This window comes from Opisthocomus hoazin, chromosome 2 (assembly GCF_030867145.1).
Source record: "Opisthocomus hoazin isolate bOpiHoa1 chromosome 2, bOpiHoa1.hap1, whole genome shotgun sequence".
In the NCBI taxonomy this organism is placed as follows: domain Eukaryota; kingdom Metazoa; phylum Chordata; class Aves; order Opisthocomiformes; family Opisthocomidae; genus Opisthocomus; species Opisthocomus hoazin.
In genome coordinates this window covers 132679514-132704371 of record NC_134415.1, presented here as the reverse complement: position 1 = coordinate 132704371, position 24858 = coordinate 132679514, and the positions used below count along the sequence as shown (strand labels likewise).

At 43.7% G+C, this 24858-nt stretch overlaps 2 protein-coding genes across 10 annotated transcripts in view; one reads left to right on the top strand and one right to left on the bottom strand.

Moving 5' to 3' along the window:
• Nucleotides 1–231: 231 nt before the first annotated feature.
• GPN1 (GPN-loop GTPase 1) lies at nt 232–24801 on the bottom strand. Its single transcript, XM_075415190.1, is given in 15 exon segments — nt 232–787; nt 1416–1523; nt 2080–2170; nt 2894–2933; nt 7944–8026; nt 10369–10515; nt 16685–16730; nt 18466–18560; nt 18657–18735; nt 19276–19313; nt 20063–20129; nt 23064–23103; nt 24161–24254; nt 24350–24595; nt 24598–24801. Coding segments are annotated over 15 exon segments (1470 nt in total). The 3' UTR covers nt 232–695.
• The window catches only part of ZNF512 (zinc finger protein 512), a 39103-nt gene continuing 38771 nt past the window's right edge, over nt 24527–24858 (top strand). For 5 of the 9 annotated variants that reach the window (XR_012763281.1, XM_075415185.1, XM_075415184.1 and 2 more), the window contains exon 1: nt 24527–24609. Coding sequence is in view for 6 of the 9 variants with exons in the window: in XM_075415185.1 (XP_075271300.1) it covers nt 24565–24609 (45 nt within the window). In the remaining 3 variants the exon portion in view is untranslated. Of the gene's footprint in view, nt 24610–24759; nt 24818–24858 lie in introns of those variants that run through there. The other 4 variants (XM_075415183.1, XM_075415182.1, XM_075415188.1 and 1 more) reach the window with 3 other exon arrangements.

Genomic DNA, 24858 nt, shown 5'->3' with positions numbered 1-24858 from the left:
CCTGCAGATATATGCAGCCAGTACACACCATGTGTACTTCAGCTCTCAGCTGAATCAAGACATTCTTTTTACTACTTTCCCTCCTGGGAACTTTCTTTACTCAAGATTTTCCTAGCAGGTATTGTGTCTATGTAATGTAATTAAGATGCATTTGCTGTGGGCTGTAAGCATAGAAAAAAAGTCTCACATTAGAACGGCAAAATGAAATCTCCTGCTATTAACCACCACACATTTGTTAGTACATAAAATATATTTAATTAAAATCAAAACATCAAACACTAGATTGATGAAGTTTCATGTAGTGGAGATTTCACTTGTGTCCTGACTGCAGAAGATACCTGTCTACACAAGGTGAAGGTGAACAGAATGCACTTTTGGAGAGCAGTAAGTACTCTAGATGCTAATGCTGTCAGAGCTCAGAATCTAAGCTCTCAACAGGCACATCTAAAGAATGTGGAGCAAACGAAAGTGCTATCTGGTTCCTTCAGCTTCAAGAAGTCACAGTGGCAGATGACCAAACATGCAGCCAGTTGGATACAAGGCCTTCGACTCACATGACCAATGGTTACTGCAGGAAGAAAGATACAAATGTATCAGAAGAAGCTGTTGACAGAAGACTTCATCCATGGTTCCATACAAGTTTCTTTATGCTGTTCTATTATTTTTAACTCCATTACAAGGGATTCCAAACTTTCTCATTCATTCAGGTTGCTGCTTCTCTGGTATTTCATCCGCATCTCTTGCATAAAGTTTCTGAAGGCTGGTTCTTCATGACTCTCCTCAGTAACTGGGGGGAAAAAAATCCACAGTTCAGCCCTATTTCAGCACTTGCTCTACTTGTGTTACTCAAGAAAGCTAGAGTCAGGCTAGTCAGAGCAACACAAAGTCTATTTGATCTTCAACTTCATTACAAGGGAAAAGAAGTGATCCTAAATATAAATGGAACAGGGAAAGAATGAAGATTAAGTCTGCGAGCTATATAGGAGAAAAATCACACACTGTAAGAATTCAGAAGATTGCTCCAAGATCAGGAGTCACAGGAAAACAGAAGAGAACCAGGGGCAGAAACTGTAAGGTCAAACAGATGATAAGACATATCGTGTGTTAATCAGGTTCAGAGGTCACTGCATGCTCTGAGCATAGCAAGTCATCTAGTTTACGCATATTATATACACCTATTAAAAATAATTACTTGAACAGAAAATTTACAATTGAATTTTCACAAAGGTTAGAGAGTGGTATCACTGGACTAAGCACTGCAGCTGGGCTTCTGCTACAGATTCAGACACCTGTATTTGGGTGACAATTTTTGCTTATTTTCTAGGCTCTCATTACAGTCAATCCAGTTAATGAAATACAGAGGGTATTTCCTGACTAGACAGGCATCTTTCAGATCAGATCCCTCATTCCCTTACCTTCATGGTCAATGTCATCAGTATCACTCTCCCTCTCTTCTTCTTCATCAAGAGTTCCTCGTGTTAGGATCAGCTCAGAGGGACCCACTGCAGAATAATCATCAGACCCTTGGAAGGAACAGAAATGGCTATACACAAACCAGCATTTTAACAAGAAAGTTAACTCATGCCCTGTTATGCCTAGACAATTTCTATTTGCACATAAACACAGCAATTAATACCTACTCTCAAGGGACAGAAAGCTGCTTCTGGATTCCAAAGACACAGGACAGACTGCATCAGCACCATACTCAACATCATATGAGGAAACAGTTCAACGAACAGCAGAACTTTCTCATATTCCAATTTGACTGCTTCACTTTTTCTGAAGTATGTCATTACTTCTAATACGTCTGTTGTCTCACACAGAGTTTGTTACCCGGTGTGGTGTGCAACACATCCATTGCCATATCTACACAGTAGGGTTTCTTCTTCTCATGTCTGTGATTGACACATAGAAGAGCCAAGTCTGACCCATCCCACAGGAACTAAAGCCCCACTCATCTTTACTAACATAAAGCTGCTTTCACACTTTTTCTGTTAAGACAGAAAAGCACTATATGACTTCTCAAGGCAGACCCTTGAGACAACTTCTGCAGTAAACTTAATCTTCCTAGTAATGTACCTGCAAGTGTGTTGCCCTGCACACACACGCTGCCCATGTCCTTCCACAAGTGTTCCAGCTGCTCTCTCTTTTGCTTATTTTGAGCTTTCTCCTATAGGTACAAAGTTACATATGGGTTCTAAGTACATTTAAAACATCAGTAGAAGAGCAATCTCACCCAATACTATCAGTTTGTCCCCCAGCTAGGTAGCAGAAGTCAGTAAGCAGGTCTTACATTACAACTAAGTTACACGGAACTTTTGGATAAATATGGAAAGCAAACTCCAGCAGGACCGACTTCAAGAAGTATATATATTCAGCGGCATAAGGAAGCCAAACTCAGTGAAGTTGTGCCTGCAGAGAACTGTCCTTCGGACAGCCAGAACTCAGGATGAAAAGAGCTACTGATTTTGGTACTGCAATTCAGTCTTCATTACTAATTGTCTCAGTTAAAACAGTACACTTCACTGGTGCAGAAAGATGAAGTGATATTCTCAACAAATCACGTGGAAAGTAATTTTTAAAAAGTCTCCCTCCTTCTGAATGGAAGATACAAAAATCTTTCCCCATCATGTTTTCACAATTTGCTCAAAAAAATTATTAGTACTAAAACACCAAGCAACATCTGTTTTACAAAACATCTTTATTTTCGTGAAGATATGCTCCACCAAATCTAGGAAAAAAAGACAGATGGTGAGCTTCAGGACAGGAGTTTTACCACACTGAGTATGATTAGTAAATGAAATGCTAGACACTCCCAAGATAGAGGCAATTGTGTGCACAAAAGTGACCCCAAGATCTGCTGCCCATGTATACAACAGTTAAAAATACTTACCAGTGTTTTTCTCAGGCGCTCATATTCTGGACGATATTCTCTGAAAAGATAAATAAAGAGAGTTCATTCAGTCTGAACTAATACATGACATATTAAGAAAGGATCGCCTTGGAGGCTTGTTTCTACCCTACAAATTTTCTCTAAGCTTTCATGTTTGAGAGACATTTCAGAAAGAACCATGGTACTTTTTACCCAGATTTGGATTCTGAAACCAATGGATGCAAAATAAGTGAACATACTTTATGAAAATTGCAAACCTTTCTCACACCATCTTGTTGGAAATTAAACCAGCTCAACTGAGGTAGTGATTTCACTGCTATACCTAATAAGCACATCTACCACTGTCCTCTAATTACAGACATGAGACTCTGACAGTACTTGTGTGTCCTCAGACAGTTCAAATGGGATCTCATACAAAAAGACTGTTCGTCACAGACTTCCAAACTACTGTACCACTATGGGACCTTTGGAATATTTCTGTAATGAAGTAAGGATAAAGTGGATGTGGATATCACAGAATCACAGCATGGTAGGGGTTGGAAGGGATCTCTGGAAATCATCTAGTCCAACCCTTCTGCCAAAGCAGGGTCACTGGGTCAGCCACAGCCCAGCTGGCTGACGCAGGCATCATGCACAGGCAGTCAATGCTCCCTACTGCCCCAGACAGAAGAGATGGTTAATGTGGTGCTGTTTTTGTGACAGCTGCTTCTCCTCATGGAAACCAGAGACCAGTACGTGTCCAACCAACCCCCTTCGAAAGCAGGGTCACCTAGAGCAGGCTGCACAGGACCTTGACCAGGCAGGTTTTGAGTATCTCCAGAGAAGCAGACTCCCCAGCCCCTCTGGGCAACGTGTTCCAGGGCTCTGTCACCCTCAAAGTAAACAAGTTCTTCCTCGTGTTCAGATGGAACTTCCTCTGCTTCAGTTTGTGCCCATTGCCCCTTGTCCTGTCACCGGGCACCACTAAAAAGAGTCTGGCCCTGTCCTCTTGATACCCGCCCTTAAGATTTTTGTAAGCATTTATCAGACCCCCTCTCAGTCTCCTCCAGGCTAAACAAGCCCAGCTCCCTCAGCCTCTCCTCATAGGAGAGATGCTCCAGTCCCCTCATCATCCTCGTAGCCCTCCATTGGACTCTCTCCAGTAGCTCCTCATCTTTCTTGAGCTGGGAAGCCCAGAACTAGACACAGTACTCCAGATGGGGCCTCACTAGGGCAGAGTAGAGGGGGAGGAGAACCTCCCTCGACCTGCTTCCCCACACTCCTCTTAATGCACCCCAGGATACCACTGGTCTTTTGGCAACAGGGGCACACTACTGGCTCATGGTTAAGTTGTCATCCCCCAGCACTTCCAGGTCCCTCTCCGCACAGCTGCTCTCCAGCAGGTCCACCCTGAGCCTCTACTGGTGCATGGGGTTGTTCCTTCCCAGGTGCAGGACCCTGCACTTGCCCTTGTTGAGCATCATCAGGTTCCTCTGCACCCAACTCTGCAGCCTGTCCAGGTCTCGCCTTCTGGTGTATCAGCCACTCCTCCCAGTTTTGCGTCATCAGCAAACTTGCTGAGGGTACACTCTGTGCCTTCATCTAGGTCACTGATGAATAAGTTGAACAAGACTGGGCCGAGTACTGACCCCTGGGGAACACCAGGAGCTACAGGCCTCCAACTAGACTCTGCACCGCTGACCACAACCCTCTGAGCTCTGCCATTCGGCCTGTTCTCAAGCCACCTCACTGTCCGCTCATCTAGCCCACGCTTCCTGAGCTTCCCTAGGAGGATGTTATGGGAGACCGTGTCGAAAGCCTTGCTGAAGTCAAGGTAGACAACATCCACTGCTCCCCCCTCATCTACCCAGCCAGTCATGCCATCGTAGAAAGCTATCAGATGGGTCAAGCATGATTTCCCCTTGGTGATTTCATGTCAACTACTTCTCATAGCCTTCTTTTCCTCCACTTGCTCAATGATGACCTCCAGAATGAGTTGCTCATTATCCCTTGGAAATTTAGCTCCCGCTGGGCCTTAGCTTTCCTCATACCATCTTTAAACTCTTGGCCAGTATCCCTATAGTTTTCCTAGGATGTGTGTGCCTGCTTCCACTGCGTACGCATTTTCCAGGAGATCCTTACTCCGCTATGCTGGTCTCCTGCCTTCCTTTCCTGATTCCTTGCATGTGGGAATTCAGCGTTCTTGTCCTCTAACAAAAATACCTTTAAAGAGCGGCCAGGTCTCTTGTGCTGCTTTACTCCTGAGGGCAGTTTCCCAGGGGGTGCCATCTACCAGTCCCTTAAGGAACTGAAAGTTCACTTTCCTAAGATTTATGTTCTTGGCTACACTCATTGCCTGGCATGTACCCCTTGAGACCATGAATTCCACCAGGGCATGATCACTGCAGCCCAGGCTACCACCAGTCTTGACCTCTCCAATAAGTTCTTCTGAAGTGGTGAGCAACAGGTCCAGTATATAGATACAAGTTTTTATATATACATAAGTATGCCCACGCACACACACATATTTTTAAAGACGATACCATTTTCTGGCACAAATTAAAAGCAGGGAGATCTGCAGTGAAGTGAACACTTGGTCGCTTGATGCTTAACCCCCGCTCCCAAGCAAACAAATGGGCTCCAATAACTCTCATAATACAGCCTCCAATAATCCCTCATGGGATTCTCCCAGTGGCCTCACTCCCCTGAGAAGATACATCCCCTGTCATAGATGGCTATGTACTTTTTAGTTTTTGCTCAATTTCTTACAGATGGGGATGCCTGGATCCTGAGCATGTAGGAAGTGATGCTTGAATAGTAATCAGCTCTCTTGGACCCCCCTACGATCTAGAGCCCTAACTCATGGGATTCCTCTAAGTAGGTCCTTGCAGAGGCCAAAGGTAGCTCTCCTGAAGTCCAAGGATGCGATCTTAGTTATTGCCCCGCTTCCTCCACGCAGGATCCTGAACTCCACCATCTCATAGTCACTGCAGCCAAGGCTGCCCCCAACCTCCACATCCTCAACCTGTCCTGCTCTATTTGTCAGTAAAAGGTCCAGCAGCACACCCCTCCTCATTGGCTCCTCCACCACCTGTGTCAAAAAGTTATCATCAATGCTCTGCAGGAACCTGCTGGACTGTGTGTGCCTGGCTGTGTGGTCTTTCCAGCAGATAGCAGGGTGGTTGAAGTCCCCGATGAGAACCAAGGCTTGTGATCATGAGGCTACTTTAAACTGTCTGTAGAACGCCTCATTGACTCCCTCTTCCTGACCAGGTGGCCTGCAGTAAACACCCACAACAGCATCACCCAGCCTGTCCCTTAATTCTTACCCATAAGCTTTCGACCTGTTCTTCATCCACCGCTAGGCAGAGCTCGATGCATTCCAGTTGTTCCCTCACATAAAGAGCAACTCCACCACACTGCCTTGCTGGCCTCTCTTTCCTAAAAAGTACATAGCCATCTATGGCCTCAAATAATACCCTGTCCAGATACTCCCAGGTCCATCACAGGGGAGCCATCAAACCATCACAGACCCCTCTCAACAAGCCCAGAGAAGCACAGGGCCATGGTGGCAGGCAGGGAATCCAAATTTAGGACTCAGAGGATGGGATACCCTATCCAGGAGAACCACTAGCCCCATGGTCCTGGCATACACTGACCACTATGCCTCATCAGGAGCTCTTTGGCTCATCTTGCGAGCACAGAAGGGTGGCTGCCTAGCGGTGTGGGACACGTTATGGGGTGCAGGGAAAGAGCATTTGGGATAGCACTGGATTTATTATGGGATGTTTAGGGGTGGACAAAGGGAAGGATTTAGGAGATGAGGGCAGGAACAAGTGTGGGAAATAGAGGGATAAGGGAATAAAAGGGTTTATTTGCATGCAAGCAGAAACTAGGCAGTATGCAGACCTGGGGGCATGACCAAGCCAGAGTAATCAGACCTGGGAACATGAAGCTGTAGCAGCCTCGCTCTAGTTATCCAAGCCGGCATGATGTATTTTCCTCTAACAGTAGTCTATGGTCTGGTTTAGGTTATTTCCAAGTAATCCAAGTTACTAGATTTGTTTTATAATGTTATAAAGCAGCCTGTCAGTATTTCATGGGGAGGAATCCAGTAAGGAACAAATTCTCAAAGAATTATTGAATTTCAGCTTGCTCATCTACTCAGTTTGCCAAACTGATCTGTTAGCTTCTTGAGGACGATTCAAACCTTAATCACTGTACGAACTCAGAGGAAAAACATGACTTCACAGACCTGCTGGCATAAATAGCTTTTACTTATTCTGCTGAACAGTTAGCACAAAAATTCACCACTGAATAGTTCCTTTTGATTGCTGCTTCTTATGCTGACTCTCACACTTAAGTTTATTAGACTCATAGAATTGTTTGGGCTGTAAAGGGCCTTAAAGATCATCTAGTTCCAACCTGCCCGGACACGTTCCTCTAGATCAGGTTGCTTAAAGCCCCATCCAACCTGGCCTTGCACACATCCAGGGAGGGGGCATGCACAACCTGCTCCAGTGCCTCACCACCTTCATAGTACAGAATTTCTTCCTTATACCTAATCTAAACCTATCCTCTCCTAGTTTAAATCCATTACCCCTTGTCCTACCACTACATGCCTTTGTAAAAAGTCCCTCTCCAGCTTTCTCGTACACCCCCTGTACGAACTGCAAGGCTGCGATAAGGTCTCTCCGGAGCCTTCTCTTCTCCATGCTGAACAGCCCCAACTCTCTCATCCTGTCTTCACAGGAGAGGTGTTCCAGCCCTCTGATCATCTTTGTGGCCTTCTGGACTCACCCCAACAGCTCCATGTCCTTCTTCTGTTCGGGGCCCCAGAGCTGGACACAGGACTCCAGGTGGGGTCTCACAAGAGTGGAGGGGCAGAACACCCTCCCTCGACCTGCTGGCCATGCTTCTTTTGATGCAGCCCAGGATATGGTTGGCAAGGAAACCCTAGACTACCTTGGCTGTGAAAAGTGAACATCCCTTCAAATAAAAGGAGTGAGCTCATGAATCCATAACTTCAGGAAGTATTCACTGGGTCAAGGATCAAAGGTTATCACCTTACCTCTCATATTCATCTACAGCTTTAGAAAGCTGAACAAAAAAATCATCCAGTCCTGTTCCGAGCACAGCAGAAACACCAACCACCTATAAAAGAAAACCATATACCAGAACTGAAGAGTAACTGAACCAAGTTTTTAGGTAACTGATGGATGATCAGAGCTGGAAAGACTAAGCAGTGTCTTTATAAAAAAAAACCCAAAACACTTAACTAAAAAAATAGGGGAATATAATGATATCCATTTAATTATCACAGTGGCATAAGAGTATGCAGTAATACTTCTGCTTCTGTCATTCCTACTTTCAACCTCTTTCTCCACCTGCTGCTAATGTTTCCTACCTCCAGTTTTTGGTTGGTTTTTTTTTGTTTGGTTGGTTTTTTTTCTCCTTCCTTCCTCTCTCTCTCTCATTTAACTCAGCGACCTGGGTTTTCCTGTCTGTTTTACAAATTTTACCATGGAGAAAGGGGGGGGGGGGGGGGGAGGTGGGCAGGGGAAAAGTAACAGTTTAAAAAAATAAATAAAAGCTGACTTGGCACCCATCCTTGTATCTCCAATCTCAATACTCCACAAAAAATAGTCAGACAACACAATGCCTACACATAATGAACAAGATGGACAATTCAAAAGAAAGAGCAAGTCTTTCTTCTGTCTGCTTGGTTATTGTTAATAATCCAAGTTCTCATTCTGAACCTAGTATTATAAGTGCTTAGTATGACTGCTGCAGTATCAGTTCACTAGAATTAAAGAGTAAAATAGACTGCAAGAACTGAGCTTTTGCCTCTGAAGTTCTGTTTAATACTTTGTATTTAGCTGAAGCACGTTTTAAAAGGTACCCAATTCAACCCCCAGAACAGCAAGAGATGGAGAATTTAATCAGTTACTATGGCAATACATTCAAAATGCACATCTGGTTTCTAATTTGAACTTGTCTGTCATTACACTTCTGGCTATTTATCCTGCTTTTATTAAATCACTGATCTAAAAATACCTTTAATTAAGACTATTACTAGCCAGTACTTGGTGACCCTTAAGAATCTTGTATCCTCTAATGGAAATTCCCCCTCTTTTCCATAAGCGAGAAGTCTTAACTACTCGCTTTCAAATGTAAGGCTTTTTCCAACACAGCCTTGCATTTTATCACTAATACAGTAAATATGCAGACAATCAAGCATTCCATGGGATTTTAAGCACTAGTCTAGGCACTGTGCTGATATATATTAGTATTTATACTTTCATTGTGCTTAAGTACAAGCTGCCTTCTAATCTATAATCGTCTGCATATGTCCTGCTCTCCAGTCTAATATTCTAATAGATAGGAAATGCACACAAACAATTGATTAGCAAATAAGGGAAGTACTTTAGTCCTGTATATGGCACTGCTACAATCCATTTTGAAATACCGTATATTGTTCCCCATAAGGCACAGAGAATATTTTTGTTTTCGCTAAAAGATCATTATCTATATGAATGGAATTACTTTTTTGTTTTCATTGCCTTTCTTGTAACATCCATAAGGCCACTAGCTTGCTTTTTCTTAAGTAAAAGCTGATGAAAAACACAATTAGCTGAACCCTTTTAAGCACAGACTATGGGATTATTAACATCCTTTGATGTACAGTGTTTTCAGAGAAACTGAATGGATTTGTCCTGTCAAAACCTGGTCAGTGGAAAAAAAACCACTTTTTCTTGCCTTAGCAAAAATACAGGATTTTGTTCGTTTGTTTTTGAGATTCTTTCCCTTCTTCCTACACAGTAAATTGCCCAACTGTACCTGACGCTTCCAGAACAGGAAAATTATCTCAGATGGGAGACACTGTAACACAGAACCTTACCTCTTACCAGTCCATCTTAGCCTTCTTCTAATGATTACTCATAATTCACTATTAAATGATTCAGGCTGCCACTCAGCGTGACAAGCAACTAAAGTTACTTTATGTTCAAACCAACAAATCCTCGCCCCCAATGCAAGGTTCATCAGCAGATTTCAGTTCAAAGGGGCAGTGTAAAGCCCTTTTACAGAAGGACAGAATGGTTGAGATTGGAAGATACCCCTGGAAATCATCTAGTCCACCTTCCCCTGCTCAAAAAGCAGGATTAACTAGAACAGGTTGCTCAAGATCTTGTCTGAGCATATTTTGAGTATCTCCAAGGACGCAGACTCCACAATTTCTCTAGATCATCTGTTCCAGTGCTCAACCAGTAAAATTACAGCAATTCTTTTTTTCCCTTTTCTGTTTAAACATAGTTTCCTGTATTTCACTTCATGTCTGCTGCCTCTTGTCCTTTCACTGGGCACCACTGAAAAGAGCCTTCCTCTGTCTTTCTTACATCCTCCCATCAGGTATTTTTACATAACAATAATATCCTCCTTGAGCTTTCTCTTCTCCAGGTTTTTATAAGAGGCAGTGAACAAATGAAGATTCTTACCTTAAGTGAACTGTAAAATTCATCCAACACTAAACTCATAGAACGAGTCAGGTTACTGACATAAGATGTCTCTTGATTCAGGGCATCCTGAAAAGTCTCAAAGTCCTGCATCCATTCAACTGCAAAACTGTGGTCAATTATGTCAGTCTGGAAGGAGAAGAGAAAATTTTCAGAAGTAATAATGAATTCTTAGACTTAGGCTGTTAAGTGGACAAATAAAAACTTTCCATTTTAAACTTACTTTCAAAACACTGATCTTTTCAAAATACTCAGCCGTGGTCTGAAGTTTTCCAAGCTCTGCTTTTATCAAACCAGCTGCTTGAATACAGGAAGAAAAGACAAACAACCACTATCCCAGTTTTAAGAAGGCACATTTAGGGAAACAATTGCAAGTCTAAAGGCTTCTATGGTTTACTGGAAAGGGGCTTCCAAAAATTGCATACTCTACAAGAAAGTTTAAGTTGTAAATATCAGATCGTATGATTAAGGCCAGACAAGAACAGTCCTCACTGAAGATCTCATTCTTTCTTGATTGGCCTGGGGGCCAGCAGGAAGAGGGAGCAATTTTCACTTTGGGTAACAGCCTACAGGATCTTTACAAGAAGTGAGCTATGCTCTGACCTGAAGAAGTTAGAATCTAAACTCAGTGCAAGACAATGGACACAAACAGGTGAGATGGTTCCAGAATTTTACATGGATTAGTATGCAAACAGTCTATTAAAGAGTTTTATAAACATATCTTGCCACATGTGTATCCACTATTATCACAATATAGAGGTGTCTAAAACTCTGATATATTTAATTTCCCAGTGTGACAGTGTGCTTCCCCCTGTAACCAAGGTGATGGAATCAACTAACCACAAAGCACAAACAATGCTGCTATTACGTCCCTTGCACAGCCCTACCTATCTGGACATTAGTAGGAACGAACAGTTAAGTTTCCAATCATTAAGTATTAAGCAATGGTAAATAGGAATAACGTTGTTAGCTAACCACAGATGTATTCATGGTACTTATATATTGTAACCACAGACGTATTCAGGGTACTTACATTGTGAAAACTAACTGAAGAATACATCTCCCACCAGAGAAGTCAGTTTTTAATTAAAACTAGGAGTTGCCTAGAACCGGTCAAGGCGACCCTGCTGCAGGGACAGGAGGCAGAAGGAGACTGAGCTTGCGCAGAAACAGGGGTCAATCAACAGACACCGTGATGAAGAGGATAAGCCTTCATCTTGGGACCCCTGACGACCACCACTAGGAGGCACTGCGCAAGCACGGCTGGGAAGAGCGTATGAAAATGGACTAATTTTACTATGAAAGAAATGGGTTATGTAATTTAATGAATATGTATATTTTGATCTATATAAACTGCATGGAAAAGGTATGAGGTATGCACGTTCGGTGGAATTATCCCCCGTGCATCCAGCGCTGCAATAAAGAATGCCTGCCTTTTAACACTACATTGGTGTTATGAGGTTTTATTCCCAGATTTTCGGTGACACCCCCACCGCCCCCGACCTGCCCTTTTCCCCTAATCCTGCTCAAATGAGAACCACCAGTGGCAGTTGTGATGGATGCATCTGGCCTAAAGTGATAGAAGTGGACTTGGGGGAGACAGATAACAGCATAATAGCCAAGTGCTAATTCATGACAACGCAACCACCTAACTGTAGTGCTGATCAACGTCCAACTCAAGCCAAACTGGGAAGCTGCTATCGGTACGTAAATATGACTGTGTCAATCATCCTACCTCATATATAGTGAGCAGCCCAAGAGCCCTTTGAACTCTCCTGCTCGGCAACGGGCTGCATACAAAGATCTCCCCTTTAGTCTGGGGACACCCCTCAAGGTTTACTCCTCGAGGCTGAGAGATTCCTTGCTGCAACAGATTCTCAGTGATTAATGAGTGCGCTGTAACTCTGAAACCTTAGCTAAGTTATACAACGGATTGATTGTGCACATATAATCCTTTAGACGAAAACAACTGACCAAGTCTGGGTTAAGTCTGGATCCAGCTGCACCTTGACTCCTCTCTGAGAAGGAGTTTAGAAAGCAAGGCCATCCATTCTCAACCTCATTGTAATGAGGGCGATAGAATCAGCTAACCATGGCAATGAACAATGCTGCTATATTCCAATTGGACATTACATCTGGGAACACTGAGTATACGAAGTCTTTCGGGATAGATGTAGGTAATCACTAATGTGAACAAAACAACAGACAATGTGTTTCTGTCAAAAAGGAATGATGGAGCATGGTTTCGTGCAGCTAACTGAGAAAATGTCCACTAACAGCTCAATGTCCGGATGGAGACCAGTGACGAGTGGAGTCCCTCAGGGGTCCGTACTGGGACCGGTGCTGTTCATTATATTTATCAATGACATGGACAGCGACATCGAGTGTACCCTCAGCAAGTTCGCAGATGACACCAAGCTGAGCGGTACGGTTGAGACACCAGAAGGACGGGATGCCATCCAGAGGGAACTGGACAAGCTGGACAGGTGGGCCTGTGTGAACCTCATGAGGATCAACAAGGCCAAGTGCAAGGTCCTACACCTGGGTCGGGGTAATCCCCGGTACAATACAGGCTGGGGGATGAAAGGATCGAGAGCAGCTCTGCCGAGAGGGACTTGGAGTACTGATAGACGAAAAACTGGACATGAGCCGGCAATGTGCGCTGGCAGCCCAGAGGGCCAACCGTGTCCTGGGCTGCATCAAGAGAAGCATGGCCGGCAGGTTGAGAGAGGTGATTCTGCCCCTCTACTCTGCTCTGGTGAGACCTCACCTGGAGTACTGCGTTCAGCTCTGGAGCCCTCAGCACAAGAAGGACATGGAGCTGTTGGAGCGGGTCCAAAGGAGGGCTACAAAAACGATTCGAGGGCTGGAGCACCTCTCCTATGAGGACAGGCTGAGAGAGTTGGGCTTGTTCAGCCTGCAGAAGAGAAGGCTGCGGGGAGACCTGATTGCAGCCTTTCAGTACTTACAGGGAGCCTATAGGAAAGATGGGGACAATCTGTTTAGTAGAGACAGCAGTGACAGGACGAGGGGTAATGGTTTTAAACTAAAACAGGGTAGGTTTAGGCTAGATATAAGGAAGAAATTCTTTACAATGAGGGTGGTGAAACACTGGAACGGGTTGCCCAGAGAGGCAGTGGAGGCCCCATCACTGGAAACATTCAAGACCAGGTTGGACAGGGCTCTGAGCAACCTGATCTAGTTAGCGGTGTCCCTGCTTGCTGCGGGGGGGTTGGACTAGATGACCTCTAGGGGTCCCTTCCAACTCAAAACTTTCTATGATTCTATGATTCTAAAACTGACCAGGACTGCCAAGACTGAGAACCGAGTGGGTAGAAGGTAATTCCGGCAGGGGCAGATCGCAACCACCGACCCACTGACCACCTACCCAAGTAATGCCACCTACTCAAAACAGAACAATGGAAGAGGATGACTGAGTAATAATTTACATGCAAAGCAAGCAAATTTGCACCAATCACCAAAGAGAATAATAATGAATATGTATAAATAAATATACATATTTTTGATTTCTATAAACCGCATGGAAAAGGTATGAGGTATGCACGTTTGGTGGAATTATCCCCCGTGCATCCAGCGCTGCAATAAAGAATGCCTGCCTTTTAACACTACATTGGTGTTATGAGGTTTTATTCCCGGATTTTCGGTGACATCATGACTCTATGGGAGGGTCTCCCTGACAGTTTTATCTGACTCTGTCATCCATGGACAACATAAATAATCCCGTGTACTTTGCCATCAAATCTTGTTAAACCACTGTGGCATTTACTATCAAATTTTATGAGCTCACTGTTTTATATCAATAAATATATTGTTGCTTCTCTCTTAGGAGTGAAGTGCATCGCCCCTTCCAGGACAAATTGGTGTAGTCAACAGGATGGCAAGTAGTGTCACTGATTATGGAGGTATGAAAAACCTCCTAGAAGTAACTCAGGGCCACACAAAGGCAATGTTAGAACCACTGATTAGAGGGGTCCCAGCAATTCTTAAAACCCATCTCGTTGTAAAACGAGATAAGATCAAGACAGACACAGAATACAAGGAGGGATTAGGTGATCACGCTCAAAATGCCCACAAACAACTCCCTGCGTGGGCAGAATTAATGCACAGCATTGTTAACTGCAGCCATGAAATGGGCGCACCAAGTGAAAAACAAAACCTGAAGCCCCGGGGAGGAGATCACAAAAACTCCCTGAAACAGGGAACAGAAGCTAGATCAAAGGGACACAAATTTAAAAACCCCCGGAATCCCTAAAACTGAGGAATGAATTATGGAGGAACGCATCAGCCTCAGCATTCCCAGAGCTGCAATTCAAGGTCAGCTTACTGACATTATCTTGAGTCCAATTGAAGCATTCCAGATAATCCTGAAGAGGAGAGTATTTCAATTCCTGTGTGGCCAGTCGGGAGACAACCCCCTTCCTCCCCCTTAGGGAGGAACTGCAGACATGAATGTCAGGAAGGCAATTGGGCCTGACTGTCTGGGAAGTGGAGGCTTGTAAGGGGGTAAGTGATGATGGCCCATACATTTTAATTCCAATTGGTCCCCAAGGACAATTAGTGAAGTTTTTAATAGATATGGGAGCGCAAATTTCAAATCCAACAAAACGAGATGCCAAGAGTTAAGTGTGTCAAACTGCCAAGGTTATGGCTCCGGGGAGAGAAATGCATGTCGACTACTTTGCAACTAAAGATCACCACGAAAATATTTTAGGTTTTGATCTTTCAAATAGACTAACTTGGTGCCTGCCGAATGGCAGTGTGTGGTCCTTCGGCTCAAACATCCGTCCCAACCCCGCCAGAAAGAGGGAGACTGCAGTGTGCGTAATTCATGCAGCCCCTGCACTCCCCAATTCAAAAATTACTAACATACTGCAATACCTGATTTCTGCTGCGGCACGAAATGGAATTTCTGAAGTCATTGCTTATTTGAAGAAACAACAAATCATCTCCAGAACCCACTCCCCATATAGCTCACTCCCCTGGCCAGTTCGGAAACCAGACAGGAGGTGGGGTTTAACAACTGATTATCGGCTCCTGAATGCTACCACAACCCCCGTTAACAGCTGCTGTACCAAACAGTGCAAACTTCACAGCTATTTTGCAAGCAGCTGCACATCCATGGATGGTGGCGCCAGATGTAAAAGATATGTTCTTTATGGTTCCCTTGAAGGAGGAGGATTAAAAAAAAAAAAAAAAGATAAAGCTTTCACTTGGGAGGAAACACAATATACCTTTCACAGACTCCCATAGGGGTATAAGCATTCACCCACAACTGCTCAAGCTGCGCTTGCTGAACTTCTACAGACTCACTCACTCCCCCAGAGAGAATAATTTTCCTATCTCATGCCTTTTTCTACAGTAAAAGCTTAACAGCTTACTCTAAAATTACTGTCTAGAGTTAAAAAGAAAAGAGTGTACAAAAACTTGCTAAGTAAGCAAGCAGATATCAAAGACATGCATGGTTTTGATCACCGGGAAGATGTGTGGTGTTGGAATACATCAGACACCCACCCTACTCAGCTGGTGTGAGGCAAAAAAAAAAAAATCACATTCAAAGCATGGGTCTTCTTGAGGAAGCTTATGGGATATATGTGCACACACACAGAGAGTTTTCTATGTTGGGGGGCAATTCCTTGAACAGAAAGGATGTCTGTGGGGAATGGGATTCTTTTAATATATGACACTTGTATTTGAAGAACCAGCTAGCTGGCAGCTAGCTTCTACAAGTAACTTAACAGTAGAGGTGTATACTTAGGCTAGTAAGTATCTGCTTTCTGGAAAATGCTGGCATGGTTTTTAGTGTCACTGATCACAACCAAACACCTTTTGTTATGTTTTGCCTGCTACAATACATGGTACTCCTTCAAAACAAGCAGGTGTTACACAGTTCCAACCATGAGTCATTACCCTGCTGCTGAGTAGAAATAATTAATGATTAAGACAATCTTTCTGAGGAAGCAGTGGACTGTAAGAGCGGATTCAGTAATAAACTTACCCTTATGTTACAAAGTTAAGCTTCTTTATAGTCTAGGGTTAAGGTGCAAAACATTTTTCAAATTGTTAGTATTATCTCTAACTCGAATGTTTGGGTATAATAGCCCACCACTGATTCTTCTTGTGCATTTGTATATTTTAGATTTGGTTTTCAGCCTGCAGCTCCCTCGCAGCCTCTCTTTTCTAGAAAATCTGTTATTGTAGTAAGACAAAGACACTACAGTAAAGCAAGCTAAATAGAACAATGTTCCACTAGGACATAGCAACCACAGCTTTAACTTACTTTGTTCATGACAACAACGAAAGGTAGCTTTGTCTTGTACAGGATGCTGGGAGGGGGGAACAAAAAAAGAACCACAAAAAATTTACAATTAATTTAAATCTCACTCGAATAGAAAACAAGTTAAGCGTAAGACAGATGAGATTTGTGCAAAACTGAACATTTGACTTCAAAAAATAATTATTTTCCTCTGCATCAACTAGAATGTAATTTTCACCCAGATCCTGCCTACCATAGTTGAACAAAATATACTCCCCCAAGATGCAGGCACATGTCTGTAAGATAGAAAATGTTCTACACACCTGGCTGATTCTGATTGCTACTTTCTATCACTCTCAAATCCCAGTTTTTAACTCTCTTTGCATTTTTTTAATGATTTTGACTCAAACCTTAGGTTCCGAGATATTATTTGTGAACTGAGCAACGAACTCAAATAACTCAAAATATCTACTAAGCAAAACTACCTTGAGACGTGAGCTTACATATTCATTTCACTGTACATTTCTAGCATCTTTCACTCAACACTAATGTCAGACAATGCAGCATGTAGTAAGACACGTTTTGCATACACCTATCACAGTGATGCAGCTTTTGACCTTGGTACAAGGACTGATAGATTTTTTTGAAAACCTTTTGCCAGCATTTACCATGAATTATGAGAGCTCTAGATATGTTGATCTTTACCTAGGTATTTAGTCTCCGGTTCAATGTGAAAGAAAACAGGTAAATCCATGTATGAGGAGGAAGACAGTGAAACAAGAACTCCATGGTATGCTGAGCTCCAAACAAATCTTGAAAAATCACCGAAAGTATCAATAATAGTAAAAAAAAGGAATAAAATATTATGTGTTTACAAGAAGCAGCTTAAAGTAGGCTATCGCGATAGACCTTAGATAAATGATTTTATAAGCAACAGGCAATGCGTTAGCTCTGATGTAACTAGCCTTCATCACACTAAGGTCTCATGGACTATTTAATCCTTTCAGTGGGAGTTTTGACATAATGACCACCAGATGTCTGTTGGCACCTAAATTATTTTGCTCATCCAATGGATAAAATCACTAAGAGAATAACCAAGCAGATTAAGTGTATATGAGGCATCAATGTGTGCTTGTCCATAAAGGCAATGCTATCCTGGACTGCAACAAAAGAAGCGTGGACAGCTGGTTGAGGGAGGTGATTCTGCCCCTCTGAGACCCCGCCTGGATCACTGTGTCCAGCTCTAGGGCCCACAGTACAAGAAGTTCATGGACCTGTTTGAGCAGGTCCAGAGGAGGGCCACAAAAACAATCCGAAGGCTGGAACGCCTCACCTATGAAGAAAGGCTAAGAGTTGGCGTTGTTCATCCTGGAGAAGAGAGGGCATAAGGGACACCTTATTGTGGCCTTTCAGTATTTAAAGGGGGCTTATAAGAAAGAGAGAGAGAGACTTTTTACAGAGGCCTGTAGTGACAGGACAAGGGACAACAGTTTTAAACTGGAAGGGGCTAAGTTTAGATTGGACATAAGGAAGAAATTTTTTATGACAACAGTGGTGAGACATTGGAGCAAGTTGCCCAGAGAAGCTGTAGGTGTCCCATCATCAGAGTTGTTCAAGGTCAAGCTGGACAGTGTTTTGAGCAACCAGATCTAGTGAAAAATGTCCTTGCCCATGGGAGGAGGGGTGGACTAGATGGTCTTTAAAGGTCCCTTCCAAACCAAACCATTCTACGATTCCCCTCCAAAAGCAGTATGAAAGAGACACAGCAACCTAAGCAGATGGCCTGCATTTTCAGCTTTTCTTACCTGCAGGCATACAGCATGTTGGACATAAAGGTGACAGGGTTAGTACTGCGAGAGGTGTCCATCACATAAACAACAACTGCAGGAAAAGAGGAAGCCTGGAAACACAAATAAAAGATATTTTAATTAGAAGTACATGCTGTTCAACAGCCACTTCTTCCACACAGCCTCACTGTCATGTAGAAAACACTTACCAATGCCTCAGTTATGATGGTTCCTGATGCTGACCAGGTAAATACCTCAATTTGTCCTGGTGTGTCAATAATAACATACCTGCAAAGAAGTTACGCCCAACAAAAAATAAGAGAAAATTAGTTAAGCACATGGTCCCGTTCTGACTAGATTACCACAAGCACATAAGGGCAAATCACATGATTATTCTGTTACAGATCAGAAAAGCTTCTCCCAAACAGTGACAAGATCTATGCCCATGCCTGAAAATTTCCTGTATCAATTTTGTAACTAAGAAGCAAGTACTCTCTTCAGATTCTATTGAAGCTGAAGGCATCAATTTCACAGACACTTAGTACTGCAAACTCTTCAGAAGAATTAATTGCTGCCTATTTGAACAGTGAGTGAGAAAAAATTACAGTCTAATGGAAGACGAGAAAAGCAGAACTGGAATCAGCAGACATTTCTTTGACGTATCGGAAGAAAGTCTAGTTCATCTGCTTTAATTCTTTATCCTTTTCCACATAAAATTTGTACCAAGGCTGAAAAACAACTAGAAAACATTCAGAGAATCTTTCTAGGATTTCACATGGGTTTCCCACACCCGTCCCAGCAAAGCAGAACTCGGTAGAATGTACTCACTTGGATGCATTTTGTCTTTTTTCAATAAACTTCATCACCTGATTGAAAAAGGAGGAGTATACTTTGTTTTTAGGCTCACAACAGGAAACTTCATAATAATTTCATACCAGAAACTACATTAACTTGCACAGCTGCATGTATGTATCAGAAGACGACTGAAATCTCTAAGCTTTTCAGTGTGTGAAAATGCCCTACTAAGGAAGGGCGGAAAATGCTCAGACACTGCATGGGTCAAAGACAACCTTGATTTTGTCTGTGTTCTAGTAAGTGGCTAAAGAAACAGTATAACAAATGCAGCTGTTCCCTGCCTTTTTACTAAGAAATTGTGCACTGTCTCAATAACTTGCATAATTTCCCACTCCCAGAGCTGATTTAGTAGTCTGACTTAAGAGAGCGGTCAATTATCAAATAACCATAGGAAATCTTAACCTGTGTCCAGAAGTGAGCTTTCCTACTTCAAAATCAGAGTCCTCCTATGAAAGATTTTATAGTGAACATAGTGCAATAGAATAGTTATGTACAAAGACTAAAGAACGTTCTGTACATGTGGCTTCTAAATTTTACTTTTTAAAAAGCTGAAAAAAGTGAAATCTCTCCAATGAAAGCTAATGCACTTTGGCTACTTTGTGAAATACATGGTTCTGTATGAAGAATACTCTAACTCCAAAGGAGTATCAGGAGGCTAACCAAACACAGTGCTCTCTGAGACTCCAAATACACAAAAAAAACTCCTCAGTCTCCCAGCACAGTATTTGTAGCACAGTATCACATAGGAACAACCTTGTACCTGATCAAATCTTGTAGCAAAGAGATTGAGAGAGGTCACTATTCCACCATTTGGGCCCAGTCCATATCTAGACGCTTCATTTAGGAAAGCAGATGATTAAGCAGAACTCAGAGAGCTTCTTTTTCAATTCAGATAATAGTTGGCCATGTACAACGCACATTTGATACCTTGCAGCAAAAGACAATATCCCTAATAGCACAATTAATATCGCTTAACACACAATTAAGTCTTCCAAGTGATACAGCAGTACAACAAATACACAATGGTCTCTCTCTTGCCCAATCATGTGTGATTGACAAAAGGAAAACTACCTATGCCATGGCTTCCCCTTGCCATTAGTCAAACATTACGATTTTGGACAAAGAGAAAATATACTTCTGTGTATGCATCAAAGCCATCTTTGTCTTTCCAAAAAGATTCACAACACAGCCAGTAACTGAGAATTAACAATGCCCTGAATGCACTTCATTCTAAGAATTTATACTTCAAAAGATAATTAAAAGATTTCTTACACAAATACATTTTTAGAAGAACTGAAATTATACTGGGCATTATCAAAAAGGGTAGAAAGGAGGACCCTGGGAACTACCGACCTGTCAGCCTCACCTCTGTGCCTCAGAAGATCATGGAACAGATCCTCCTAAAAGCTATGCTAAGGCACATGGAGGCCAGGGAGGTGATTTGAGACAGCCAGCATGGCTTCACCAAGGGCAAGTCCTGCCTGACCAACCTAGTGGCTTTCTATGATGGTGTAACAACAAGGGTGGACAAGGGAAAACCAATGGATGTCATTTATCTGGATTTTTGTAAAGCCTTTGACACGGTCCCCCACAACATTCTTCTCTCTAAATTGGAGAGCCATGGATTTGATGGGTGGACCGTTCGGTGGATAAGGAATTGGTTGGATGGTCGCAGCCAAAGGGTAGTGGTCAACGGCTCAATGTCCGGATGGAGACCAGTGACGTGTGGAGTCCCTCAGGGGTCCGTACTGGGACCGGTGCTGTTCATTATATTTATCAATGACATGGACAGCGACATCGAGTGTACCCTCAGCAAGTTCGCAGATGACACCAAGCTGAGCGGTACGGTTGAGACACCAGAAGGACGGGATGCCATCCAGAGGGAACTGGACAAGCTGGACAGGTGGGCCTGTGTGAACCTCATGAGGTTCAACAAGGCCAAGTGCAAGGTCCTACACCTGGGTCGGGGTAATCCCCGGTACCAATACAGGCTGGGGGATGAAAGGATCGAGAGCAGCCCTGCTGAGAGAGACTTGGGGGTACTGATAGACGAAAGGCTGGACATGAGCCGGCAATGTGCGCTGGCAGCCCAGAGGGCCAACCGTGTCCTGGGCTGCATCAAGAGAAGCATGGCCGGCAGGTTGAGAGAGGTAATTCTGCCCCTCTACTCTGCTCTGGTGAGACCTCACCTGGAGTACTGCGTTCAGCTCTGGAGCCCTCAGCACAAGAAGGACATGGAGCTGTTGGAGCGGGTCCAAAGGAGGGCTACAAAAATGATTTGAGGGCTGGAGCACCTCTCCTATGAGGACAGGCTGAGAGAGTTGGGCTTGTTCAGCCTGCAGAAGAGAAGGCTGCGGGGAGACCTGATTGCAGCCTTTCAGTACTTACAGGGAGCTTATAGGAAAGATGGGGACAATCTGTTTAGTAGAGACAGCAGTGACAGGACGAGGGGTAATGGTTTTAAACTAAAACAGGGTAGGTTTAGGCTAGACATAAGGAAGAAATTCTTTACAATGAGGGTGGTGAAACACTGGAACGGGTTGCCCAGAGAGGCAGTGGAGGCCCCATCACTGGAAACATTCAAGACCAGGTTGGACAGGGCTCTGAGCAACCTGATCTAGTTAGTGGTGTCCCTGCTTGCTGCGAGGCGCGTTGGACTAGATGACCTCTAGGGGTCCCTTCCAACCCAAAACTTTCTATGATTCTATGATTAACGTTGCAAAGATACTCAAAATGACAGCTTACAGACGAAGATTTCAAAATCCTTTTTCATGTATACAGATTTGTATACTAATTATGTTCAAAAAACGGAGAACTTTTTTTAACTGCATAAGAACCAGTACTGATCCACCAGTACATGCTGTCTTCTAGGGCTTCTACTCTCAGTATCCAAATACAAGTTCAGACACCCTCCTTAAGCGCTATTTAATGAGATGTTTAAACTCCAGTAATGGGTAACAGACACAGTAAAGCAAATAATGCACCTACATATCAAATTGAAACTTATACTTGGATGTTTTGGTGGTAACTCCAAATCGAACAACAGCCAAGATCAAGGATCCTATCCCCCACCATCTTCATTCTTGTCTAAAATATTAAATTTAAGAGTCACACTAGCAAGTCAAAACCAAACACTGTATATTATCTCCATCTGCATAAGCTACTACATAGGAGACAAAGGACCTCCACGACCCTCTGGAAGTGCAGTTCTTTTAGTGTAATGTTACTGAACTACAGTCATAAAACTACTGTGCAGCAAGAGCCAACAGTCCAATATCTCTGAAATTCAGAAAGACAACAGTGCCTTGATTACGGTAAACGCTGTAGAAAATAGTTTTCTCCACCTACTACAGGCAAATAGGAATTTGCATATTTGTTTATAATAAATAAAATTAGACTCTTTAAAACATGGGGAAAAGGCTGCTGGCTTGCACAAAGAAATATACAAGCTCTTCAAAAGAACAGAGAAAAAAAAACAGATGTGGGCAGAGTGCCTATTATTTGTAAAAACATACTATCAGGCAGAATGACTTTTAGCACAGGAGAAAACGACCCAAGGAGTATCAAATCTCATAGAACATATGTTTCTAACCTCATATGCAAGAAATACATAGTCAAAAACTTCTGATCTTCATGTAACATTCCATATTACTGCAATTCCCAACGCCTCCCGTTCCCTTCATTGTAGTGTGCAGAAGTGACAGACTATTTTCACAAAATCTAAAATTTCAAATATCATTATTTAGACAGAAAAAGGATACTGTTTCATGACTTCTTTGTACTTCACAGTGTCCCTGATATCTGGAGGAGGAAGACACATAGTTTTAGGACATCACTTTTAAAATATCCTTCTTCATCAATTTGCTGACAGGTGAAAGCCCTTCTTTTTCTAGCAAGTCTTCTTTCATCTCAGTAATAGATCCAGCACCAACAGGAAAAATCTTCCAAGTGGCATAAATAAAATCTACCAGATTAGCTATGCTCTCAACATATATATGAAACCCAATGTAATTCACGTGAAACACACCAATTTACGTATCTACCAGCAACCACTTCCGTTTAATTGTATTCTCAGCTGATGAACATCAGTTAACAAAGCATACACATCTAACTATGTTATTAGAGCTCCAGCAGTGGAATACTCTAATTATTCACTTGACATCAATAAAAAAACTTTGGTATCCACACTGCCTTTCTCATCCTCTGGAGAGGCAGGCTGACAAATGTTAGAAAGTTTAACAGGCAGGACCCTCACAAACCTAATGATTGGTAAGCCCTTTGGAACAGCTAAACACAAGGTCTGTTTTATTGTTAATGTATTTTGTCTAAAATTCATGCCTTTTAAAGTGCTTTAAAGACGTTACTTGGTAGCACCTATGGATACCACTGTTCTGGATGTAGGGAACCAGATCGAACCTGCTAAGACACCCACTGCTGACAGAAAAAAACCTACAAGAACCTAAACATATCAAATCACACCACACGATGTAAAAACACGATGGAAGAATGCCTTTGGTCATGAAAATTCATATGTTAAAAACTGGTACGAGAAAGGAATTAAGTTTAAAGAAAAAAAAAAGAAAAATATATTAAAATCCTTATTCTGTTAGGACTTGGAATCTCTTAAAGACAATATACGCAATCTGGTGAAATATCTCACATACCCCGCCCCCCTGCTCCGGCGAAACATTCGAAAATCAGTATACTAAAAATGGTGTTATTTATTTATGGCAAAACATACCTTTTTTCTTCTGATGGACCCCACAAACACGCTACACCTCTAGTCCGGGACCAGCCCCTCCCTCACACCGCCCACCACCGCCACGGCCAGGGGCTAAGCCAGGGCGACAGGACTCACCGATGTTGGCAGGGAAGGGCAGGTCGCGCACTGCGGGGTCCAGGTTGATCACGTACGGGGGGCAGCGTTGCCCATGCAGGTGGGCGGCGAGTCGCTAAGGGGACACGAGGAGGCGTCAGGCCTCGCTAGACATGGAGGTAGCGCTGAGGAAAACCAGCCGCTCCCCAGAGCGCCCCAGCCGCCCCTCACCTGCACGAAAGTGGTTTTCCCGGAGCCGGCCATACCCAGTACCAGCACGCACACCGGGGGGGTGAGGGGGGTGGTGGTGGTGGGGGTGGTGGTTGTTGTCGTCGCCGCCGCCGCTAGCCCGCTCTCTGCAGCCGCCGCCGCCATTTTCCCAGCAGCCACTTGTCCTTCCGGGGCGCGCGGAGGACGACGGAGGGGCGGCCCCACAGCGCCCCGCCATGACGCGCGTGGGACCTGGCTGTCGCCCTGCCGCCGCCGGCCGGGTACGCACCGCAGGCTTCGCGCGGCCTCCCCGCGGTGGACGGCTCGGTCGGGGCCCAGGGGAAGCTGGCAACACGCCCCCGTGTGGGCAGGGATCGCCTGCTGCCACAAGGAGGCGGCCGGAAGTGGGCGGGCGGGATCTCGCGGTCGTGCGCGGGCGGGCGGGGCGCGTGCTAACGTGGCGGCGGCACCATGCGGGGCGGCGGTTCGGTGAGTGCCTGGGGTTCTCGTCTGAGGTGCTGAGGGCTGCT